This window comes from Octodon degus, unplaced genomic scaffold (assembly GCF_000260255.1).
Source record: "Octodon degus isolate 3935 unplaced genomic scaffold, OctDeg1.0 scaffold00038, whole genome shotgun sequence".
NCBI lineage: Eukaryota > Metazoa > Chordata > Mammalia > Rodentia > Octodontidae > Octodon > Octodon degus.
In genome coordinates this window covers 14303905-14314862 of record NW_004524614.1, presented here as the reverse complement: position 1 = coordinate 14314862, position 10958 = coordinate 14303905, and the positions used below count along the sequence as shown (strand labels likewise).

Here is a 10958-nt window from a genome sequence, read left to right as displayed (position 1 = left end):
TCTCTCTCTCTCTCTCTCTCTCTCTCTCTCTCTCTCTCTCTCTGCTCTGAAGAGCGATGCTTGGAAAGCTGAATTTTCATCACTACATAATCATTTTTAAAACTATCACATCAAATTGAAAGAATAAATATAATTCAAAATGTACAACAGATATTGTAAAATGGGAAGAAACTTCAAAAGGAAAGAGAAGCTAGCTTGGGGGAGTGGAAAATAAAGAAGGAAGGGAAAATCAAAAAGAATAGAAAATGTGTGTGTGTGTGTGTGTGTGTGTGTGTATATATATATATATATATATATATACACACACACACACACAAAATATTTAGTTAAAATCAAAGTTAATTCCTAATTTTTCTCAGGTCATTGAAAAGGTAAGTTCATGCTAATATTGTTTGGCCAATTCAATGCTGATGTCTCTTATTCTGAGTAACTAATTTAAAGATAAAAATACGCAATGTATTAGCTATTGTTACCTTCCTGTCATACTGTTTTGGAATTTTGTTTTTGTTTTTAAGTTTCTTTTTCTTTCAAATAAAAATGTTTAAGTAAAAAGAAATGTTTTTTAACTATCCAAACAGAACCTACAAAGAGGAAAACCTCTTAGTCCAGAGTAGCCACTCCCCATTTGACAAATATTCCTCTCCACTCCCTAGGTAAGGCAGGAGTAGATGGAAGTCTGGTTCAGATCAAGAATCATGAAATTCAACAAGACGGTCTTTGCCAAATTGTATTGAGTACACACATAAAACTTAGAGTTAGTTGCAGTCTGTAAAATTTGGACATTTCTCTTTTGTAGCTCAGGTTTGAACCTTGGGTCATACTTAATAGAAGGGTGACCTTCCAAATTGATTTCCCTGAGATAGGGAGGAAGATGAAGTTTTCTGCTGCTGCCGCCTTTGTTATGACATACAGGGCTTCCATGAAAGGTTAAGAACATCATTTCAGGAATGTATGAGCAAATGGTCTGTGTTTTTACCAACAGACCAGGTATCTGGAAGTCTTTCCCATCAACCGAACTATAGACTCCTGAGGACAAGAAGCAGGCCTTGTTCGTCTCTGAATTTACCAATGAGTGATGCTTTTTTCTCCTTGCAGAATAACTACTCAGACAAGGCAATCCTCAAAGATCAGGGAATGGAGGGAAGCAAAGACACTCCATAAGGTTTATTTCTGGCCAAGTGTTTTCAGTTAGAGCAAGCATTTCCATTTGTATTCCTACGGCTTACATTAAATCTTGGAACCTGTTTTGAGGCTCATTTTGCAGCCCAGCTAATTTCCTATAAACATGTACTATGTTTCTAATAATTAAGGATTTTACTATACAGCTTCATAGATCCACCCTCAGGGAATGAACTTTGGTGGTCCTCCATGAGGCTCATCCTCTGCTATAAAATATGTAAATTTAGTGGAATATTTATCATATTATTAAAAGTTCTAAGAAGGGAAACCACGAGATCTTAGTCCAGCTGTGGTCCCACCCTGCACAGTCTGGCTCTTGGGTCACAGGACAGCTACCTAGGCTCTTGGGCACCAGCCCACCCCTGTACTTACTGGGGATTCTATACTTTGTCTGTCTAACAACAGAGGAGGATGCAGCCTTCCTGGACCCCACACCAGTGCTTGGCCTGGAGTATTCTGCCATGATTCATACAAGGGAAATGAGGATCAAATGGAAAATGCAGGAATCACAGGGCTAGGAAATCCCCTCTTGTCACCAGTTCATTCCACATTGCAGAGGTGGTGCGGGGAATGAACAGCCAGCGTTGGGTGTCAGGCCTTACAAAGCACCTGTCCACTTCTGGCCCTGCCTGAAATGTCTGGTGGAATCAAAGCTGTCAGTTCAAATCTAGATTCTCCTGACATCAAATGAAACATGTTAAATCAGAGAAAAATTGTTCATAGATTCCAGTCTCAGATTGCTTTCTTGTAATCCTTTAGTGATTCATGCAAAGCAAAATCAAGAAATCCTTCAAATTTTTACTTTCCTCTTAAGAATTTTCAAACTTTCAAAGACTCCAGAAGCCTTTAAGAAGAAGCCTCTGGAAGGGACCCTTTGTCTTCTACAAGGCCTTCTGTAATGTGTAGAGGCCCTGGGAGTGCGGTAATTTTACAAAACAGGTATCATCAAACATGAAATTGTGGACAGAAAGATTAAAGGGGTTTATTGGAGATGTAGGAAAGAAAAATAGCTCTTGTTGGGGTCCAGCAGAGGTTCCAGAAAGTGGGGCTCTGGGTGCTTTGTTTGCTTTGGCCTTATATAGATCCAGAGAGTGGGAATTTGTTCAGTTATCCAGTGATCACTAATCTCAGGCAGTTCTGTGGATTTATAATAATCAACTGGGCTTTAGACTTTGTCATGTGGGAGCTAAAGAAATTAACTCAGCTGGCTGAGTTCAAAGGAAACCCGTTACATTGCACTTTAAAGTTCCGCCAAGTCCAGCCCAGGGGTAGGGAGGGGCTATGAACTCACTCCCCATATTCTCCCCAAGAAAGTCTTTTCCTGGGAAGAAGCGCTCTGTTCTGCTCGAACTTTTTTTTTCACAGTTTTTAAGGGGCTTTTTATTTCTCATTATTAATAAAGTTTAATGTAGCACTGTTTTAAAAAATTTTATGGATACACATGAGATATGCATAATGATATCATATGGCATTTGTACTTGTACCTAAACTGTTTTATTTTCTTTTTTCCCATCCCCCTCCTCTCCCTTCAACCTCTCTTTCCTTCCTTATTTACAACATTTTGTTTCAACTTTTTTTCCTTCCATTCTCTTTTCTCTTCTTCATTCTTCTTTTCCTCCTCCCCCCCTTTTTAGTTTTTAAAACACCCTGCGTTTGGGAGACAGCTCAGTGGCCTGACAAGTGTCAGCTCCTGAGTTCAATCCCCAATACTGCAATAAATAAATAAATAAAACACCCCTGAAACACATTTTTAATACCAGGCCTCTTAATTCTTTCTATAAGGAAATTACTTTATGGTTGTAATCATGAAACTGGGAAATTCCACTTAGTTCACCATCCTGAAGATTTTCAACCCCCCTTTTAAATTCCATAATTTGGTTCTTAATTAACCTCATTTTCATGGAATCCATTTGAATCCATATCACTGACTTCTACCTGTAAGTAAAAAGCTAGAGTCTTGTGACTTAAAAGCAGAAGGGAAAAGCGCAGTGCACTCTGCATAGTGATTTTTTTTATGAGTACCACATAAACAGCGTGTTCTTTGACAGTAGCCGTTTCCTTAAGCCTGGAGTTGCTACACCTTAGAAGTGTTAGGAAGGTGCCTCTGGGAGCCTGTGACTGTGCCCTGCCTCCCACACCCGTCCCTGTGGGTAGGGCTGAGGCAAGGGTGGACCAGAGGAACTAAGAATCCTGGTTTTAACACTGGAACACGGCTGTGGGAAAATAAGTAGATTTAAATTATACCCTCCATTTTTGAGCCAGCTGTAAAATACCCAAAGGGTCCAAGAAGCTCCTAAAATAGGTATTCTTTCCTACACACCTTGAAAATGCCTGTAGCATTCCTGCGTTCTCCAGAAGAACTCATAGACAGTCTCTCCCACTGAACCGAAATCTAGAGAATGCATGTGCTTCTTGGAGGTCTTCATCATGACTCTGGGAACCTTTCAGAGAATAGCCGCTGCTGCCTCATGGATAGAGAAGCTCAAGAAAGACTGAGGCAAGAGAGCAGAAACTCACAGCTGCCTGGCATCCCTGCTCTCTCACTCCCAAGAAGAGGGGAGCAAGTTAGCGGGAGGAGTTAGGCATGGCAGTGGCAGCGGCACTGTTTTAAGTGGGAGCGCAGCTCAAGATTCGTCTATCTGGGCATATTTGTTGCCCCTGCCCTTGGCCAACCCATGAACATTTGCATATTTCTTTGTTTTAAAAAAGAAAGGAATAGTTCATCAAATATTCGTGCCACTCTGTGAAGTCTGTATGTTACAAAATTAATTGCTAACAAAATGATTCAATTTGTCTGAAATTAAATTTTATTAAAAAAATACTTTCTCTTTGCAGGTCAACTGCTAGGGAGTATGCTTTGAAAATTATCAAGAAAAGCAAATGTCGAGGCAAAGTAGGTATACAGTTTATTCTTGTGAAAAAAGGGTTCTGAAGATAGCAACAAGGATCAAACCAAATAAACATAAACTCACCTTTGGAGTTTCATTTTGGTAGTATAGGATGCTACATGCTGGTTAGAATGTAGCTTTATAAATACTGTTGGAATAAAAGTTAGTTGGAATGATGTCTTATTTTTGTCTTACTTTCTTTACCTATATTTGTTGTCAAATCATCTGAACTTAATCATCTGACCTTCAATATCCTCTAACAATTCTAGGCTATCAGAATGTTGTTGTATTTTACTAAATACATCTCCCTTGATCCTCAGGCAGTACAGGTATATTATTTGGGATCAGCTTCTCATGTGTTTTGTATATATTGATTATGTTAACTTTTCCCTTGAACAGGAGCACATGATCCAGAATGAAGTGTCTATTTTAAGAAGAGTGAAGCACCCCAATATTGTTCTTCTGATTGAGGAGATGGATGTACCTACTGAGCTGTATCTTGTCATGGAATTAGTAAAGGTGTGTATTTGGGAAAATAAGGCATTACACCTTCATAGGTTATATTGCTTTTCTCTTTTTTCTTTCCACCAGTAGGCAGTCTGCCACATCTGTGTATTGGCACAGGGATTCTGAATCTATAACAAAAGGCTGCAGATGTCCCTATCAGCAAAGCACTTGCCTAGCATGCACCAGGCCCTGGAGTTGACCCTCAGAGCTGAAAATAAAAATTAGTAATGAAAAAACTGTACTAGAAGGGCATAAGACCTGTCCTTGGCCCATGCAGCTCCTCAACCCAGGGTATATGGCCCTATGCCCCATTTCTACCCATCTGTGTAATATATAAATTGTTAAATACCAATATAATTTTATTGAATATTGTTAATTTTTCTATGAACTATATCCAAAGATATCAATAATTTTGCAAAACAGGCTTTACATTTTTAATCACCAGCATAATAAAATAACAGCTGTACTAATAATGTAAACAGAGTACTTCCTTTCCATGTATATTGTAATTTTATAATGTTACATAAAATTACCTGTTTATTCTATGAAAATAGAGAAAATCAGGTCAGCTAGGTGTTGGTAATGGCTGAATGTTCTTACTTCCATACACTTAAAATCATCAGTAATTAGAAGTTACAAAAAATAGAATGCTTCTTTTTTATGATTTTTTTTTCCTCAAAGCCTTCTCTGGTATTCTACCTACGTGAAGACTGGAGTAATTTCTACTTCCATTGTAAGGTGTTGTAAGTGTCTTGCCCTCCCTTGTGGAATAATTCTGCTCGTAAGCAGCCAGAGTCCAAGCATGAGAAGTAACTTTTTTTTTTTTTCCGGAATCGAGGATTGAATTCAGGCCCTTGCGCTTGCCAGGGAAGTGCTTAGTTCACTGAGCCATCTCCCTGGCCCCGAGGAGTCACTCTTGACTCTTACAGCTTAGCTGGTAACTGGATACTGTAAGATTTTTTTTTTCTTTCAGATTTAAGATAAGGAAGACATTTAATACACCAATTTGTTACAGCATAGGTGTATATAGGAACGTGTTCAACCTGTTCCCATATAGAAACATGCTAATTCCTTACAGGGGTTGCTTGACTTTAGAGGTGCTAGCTTTTTACTGGTTATTTATTTAATAACTTAGTGGTTATTCATTTAATTATATTTGCCCTTTTTTTCTACTTCAAGTATGCCCTGTTTCATCTGGAAGAGTCAAAGCTTGTTAGTTGTAACACAAACATATGGTCTTGTTTGAAGCTGACAAAATAACTGTCATGTTTGAGGCTGAAAAATGACAAAAATGTAACAGCATTTTTGTGGTAAAACTGTGAAACTGTTACTCCAACAAGCAAAGGTCAATTGTACTTATTTGTATTTAATAATAAATCCAAATGAATGTTGGTATTTTATTATCAAATTATATTTTTACCAAATTGGAAAAGTGTACTTTCTCTAGCACCAAAGAGATAACATTTTTACCATGATGTTAATTTTATACCAACGGCTTCAAACCAATATATTCTGCGTGTATGTGTGTGTGTGTGTGTGTGTGTGTGTGTGTGTGTTGATTAGGTCACTGCTGTTAGTTGGTTTTTGAATACCTGAAGCTAAATTAAGTTTGGAGATGAGCGATGAAAGAGGCAGAGGCTCAAGTACCGATGGCATGTTTTGTGGGAAATCCATCTGATTGTCAATAGTACGCTAGTAAGTAACCATAGTAAGGTCTCTATCATGCCTAACAGCCTTTGTATAAGCACTTCATGCTGACTGGTTGTACCACTAGTGCTGCACTTAACAGCTTTGTGATCCTCCCCAGCGACCAGGACACACTAACAAGGTTACAGGGGCTCTATAGCCCAGCACCGAGATCCCACAGTTGTGCTACCAAACAACACCTTTGGATTCAGTCAAACTCAGCATTGCCTCGAGACTAAGTCTCCTAGAGAAGTGAAGGCCAACCCCAGCCCCGACTTGAATGTTGCCCTAAGGAGTTTGTCCAGGGCCTTCTTCTCATACCCCAAGGGCCAGCAGTGTGTCCAGGACAGTCTGAAGCTGTAGAACAGCAAAGCCTAGATTCTGGGAGTTAGTGATGTAGTAGTTATTAAGTGAAATTGTAGAAATATTGGCAATCAGTCTTGAGACCTCGGCCATCCAAGTGTCGCTCCTGCAAGCCGCTCACAGGTGCAGAGGAAGGGTAGCCTAGTGGAGGAAGCAGCGCTGCTGAGGGCTCTCAGGAGCCAAAGAAGACTGCCGCAGAGCAGTGAAAGGGGCATTCCAGGAAGGGACCCTGAGGGTGACAGACTCAGGGTCTGTTTTGAACATGGGGGCAGAAATATTCCACTGTTCCCAGCCCCTTGGGTCTGTCTGCTTCCTCTGCTGCCCCATCACCACCACCAAAATGGCAGCTCGGTGAAAAGAGAAAATGGCTTTTCTTAAAGCTTGTCTCAGGGTTTCATACTGCCACAAATAGCTGTATCATTGTATTTGGTTGTGCCAGGCCTTATATAGTAAGAAGAGAAAATACAATAAGACAATAGATAATAAAGTTTCCACACTGTTTTATCCACTTAATAATTTCACTTAATAACCACTATATCACTAACTCCCAGAATCTAGGCTTTGCTGTTCTACAGCTTCAGACTGTCCTGGACACACTGCTGGCCCTTGGGGTTTGAGAAGAACGCCCTGGACAAACTCCTTAGGTAGTTTGCCATTTCTCAGGCTTTTTTCTACTCTGTCCTTTTCTGGAAACTGGACCCGACCCTCCTGGAACCAGCATCTGCATATTCTGTCAGCTCCTCCGGGGTGAGGAGAGCAGGGAGTGGTCAATAGAAAAGCACTTTGTCTCTAAAAGAAACTTGCTAGCTCTTAAGGACATTTGCCCTGTTTGTAACACCACCTGAAGCACAAAAGATGGTGTCTTAGGAAAGGGTGGAACAGCTGGGTGTGAAGCAGCATGCCTGTAATCACAGCGACTTAGAAGGCTGAGGCAGGAGGATCACAAATTCAAATCCAGCTGGGGCCCCTTAACAATGTAGCAAGATCCTGTCCCAAAAGAAAATATAATGAAGGGCTAAGGATGTGTGAAGGCCCTGCATTCAAACCCTAGCATGTCCCCCCAAAAAAGGGCAGGTGAAATTGAACAAATCAATATGAATGTTGAGGGCAGAAGACAGAGAGCCTTTCCTTAGGCGTGGTGACTTTTTAGGAGGGAAAAAAGCAATACTGACTCAGGAGAAGGTAAATGTGGTTGTGTAGTAAGCTTAAGATAAAGAAGCACAGAATGAAGGCATATGTGTGGCAGCGCCACAGGACAACGGTCGGCGACAACATGTAGGGGCCTAAACTCTGAATAATTAGATGTGATAACCCAGAAGGAGGTGGATGAGAACTGCTTTAAAGACAGAACTAGTAAGATTTGTTGGCTGTTTTGTAGATGATGAAGAAAAGATGACAGGATGCCTGGCCTCAATGAGCAGGACAAATCCTGAGTCCTTGCGGGGGCCCATACGCAGCCGCCTCACCCACCGTGCCACCCCACAGGCTGTGTTCAGTCCCAATGTGACTATCCCGCCTCCTCCAGTGATAGGAGACAATGGGAAAATGTGCCTCACCTTTGAAAGAAACAGAGTTGAGAGATCAAGATTTTGTCTGGAAACAAAAGTATATGTGCTTAGTTTGAGAATTGTTACTGTTTAAGTCAGATTGACAGAAGTTTCCAGAGATTGCAGAGGAAAACAGAGGGTCCAGTCCAGATAGTGAGATCTGAACATTGTTAGCCTCCAATGCCTATATTTTGCTTTTGCTATTTTAAGATGGAAATTTCAGTCCTACATTAAGAAACAGATGAACATATTTGGGAACTGTGTTTGGCTGTCTGGTGCGTTGTATGCAAGGATGATGGAAACATTGTTAGCAAATCACACACAAATTCCCTGAGTTTCCAATAGATGTAACCCAAACTGGAGGCCAAATTTGCTGTTTCATCAAGTAGTAATAATTAACCAGGAATAAGCGAAGCAAAATTGCAGATGAATAATAGTCCTAGAAAACTTGCTTTGAAATTTCTCTATCCTCCCTCCCCTTCCCTCTCATTTTTGCTGTGATGGCTTCTGCCCCCTTTTTTTTCTCCTTCCTTGAAAGAAGCATATTACTGAAAAAGAAAATACTACACCCACTCCAAGAGAGCTAAATCTAGAGTATCAGAGATGGTATGCACGTGTGGCGTGTGTGTGTGTGTGTGTGTGTGTGTGTGAATAATTGCACAAGGCAGAAGCTAACCATACCCCTTCTAGCGTCCCTTGTTTCTCGTTGGGTGAGGTTGTGGATCATGGATTGGCACTTCAGCTGGCAGTTGCGTGAGGCAGGGTGCACGTGCCAGAAGGCGACCTACGCTTCACGAGGCTTCTCCAGGTCTCTGCCCTGGGGACCCAGCTCCATGGATTCCTCCTAGGTGGGGGCGCAGAGGTGGCCACGTGTCTGCTGTCAGAGAATCCTCATCCTGCTTCTTTGTTGAGCTCTGGTGGAAAAGCCATTCTTGCATAATGAAAAGAGAAATCACCATAGAGTCTTTGGTCCTTGAGAGGCAAGCGGCAGGGAGGCCCGGGTCCATTCCTCACTTTCTCTGTGGCTCATCAGCCCTCTCTGCAGGTGGCACCACCGCCCATCTGTTAATGCGCTGCTCTGCCTGCTGTTCTCTTCTCAGGGTGGAGACCTCTTTGATGCCATTACTTCCACTAACAAATACACCGAGCGAGATGCCAGTGGGATGCTGTACAACCTGGCCAGTGCCATCAAATACCTGCATAGCCTGAACATCGTCCACCGCGACATCAAGCCGGAGAACCTCCTGGTAAGTAGAATGCTGACTTCAGGGCATCCTGAGTTCCAAGCCCTCATGACTGAATGTAAATTTCCCCTTTTTTCTTTTCTTTCATTTCATTTAAAATTTTTTTTTTACCTTAAAAGCTCATATCCAGTTTAGTATCTCCTGAGAGATTAACTATTTAAGTTGATTCATCAGTGTTTATGTGCCAGTAAGAGCCCCTGAGTTACTAGAAAACACACACTAGGGGCAAGAATGGAAATAGAGCTCAGGTATAGCTGATATTTTAGGTTAGGACAAGATTGTGGCTAGGGGCATTTACATGGATATTATTTATCTGTAGCACTTTTATGTCAGAATGTTTTTCCTGGGGAAAAAGAAAGCCCACTCATAATTCTTTCAGTCATCCTAGCTTTACACCTAAATGATATGATCTGAAACCTAGGAGAAATAAATCACAAGGAGTTTTAAAGACACCAGTTCCTCTGCTTAAAAATAATCATGAAAAAGACTGATTTTACCTTCCCCTGCTTTAAAACTACCTAGTTTGGAGCCAGCCAAATGGTTCAGCGGATTAAAGCACCTGCAAGCAGGCTCAGCGGCCGGGGGTTCGATCCCCAGGCCTGCCATGCCAGCCCCGCCCCCAGGGTGCACTGAGATGGCAATTGAGACTGGGTGTGGTGGTGCACCTGTAAGCCAACTCTTGGGAGACTGTAAACAGGTGGGTCACTCCGAGTCTGATCTAGTAGTGAGACCCTGAACACACTGTAGATCCTTCCTTAAAATACAAAAAAAAAAAAAAAAGAAAAAAAAAGAAAGAAAAGAAAAAGAAAAACAAAAAAACCCTACCTAGTTTACTTTGAATTCCATATCTCTAAGGAAGTACTGTGAGTTCTCCACACCTGCACATGAGGGTGTCTTCCTAGTCCAGTCACGAAGAGGGCAGTTGAGAAAGAAGAAAAGAGGTGGAGGCTGATTAGAGGGAGCTGCCACTCAGAAATATGGAAATAACATGAATTTTTAGCAGCTCTTCAAACTGGAACTTGAATTTTACATAAATATATAAAATATATAATATTCATAACACGTATATGCTATATACATATAATAAAGCATAATTTTATTTTTCTTTCATTATCCATCCCTGGACATCACTGTAATATGAGATTGTGTCCGTTTGTGCATCTCCTCAGTAACCTGCAAATTGAAGGCTCCCTAATGTAGCATTTCTCCAAGGATGGCTCCAAGACTTATTCTATCAGGATCACTCCCAGATGCCTGTTGTAAATGCAAATTTCTGTCTGGGCATGGTGATTACATGCCTGTCATCCCAGCAGGCTGAGGCAGGAAGATGGTCATGAATTTGAGACCAGCCTGGATGATATAGTATATTCAAATCCTGAACTGCATAACAAGATCCTGCCTCAGAAAACAATCACCCTGTAATCCCAGTGCTTGGGAGGCTGAAAACAGGTGGATCACTATGAGTCCAATCTGTGTAGTGAGACCCTGTATACCCTGTACTAAATACGAGAGAGAGAGAGAGAGAGAGAGAGAGAGAGAGAGAG

At 41.2% G+C, this 10958-nt stretch overlaps 1 protein-coding gene across 4 annotated transcripts in view; it reads left to right on the top strand.

The window, feature by feature from the left end:
- Dclk1 (doublecortin like kinase 1) overlaps positions 1-10958 on the top strand; it is a 368880-nt gene that overhangs the window by 300438 nt on the left and 57484 nt on the right. For all 4 annotated transcript variants that reach the window (XM_004631084.2, XM_004631083.2, XM_004631081.2 and 1 more), the window contains 3 exons: positions 4015-4072; positions 4467-4586; positions 9271-9417. In XM_004631084.2, coding sequence (XP_004631141.1) covers positions 4015-4072; positions 4467-4586; positions 9271-9417 — 325 coding nt within the window. The remainder of the gene's footprint in view (positions 1-4014; positions 4073-4466; positions 4587-9270; positions 9418-10958) is intronic.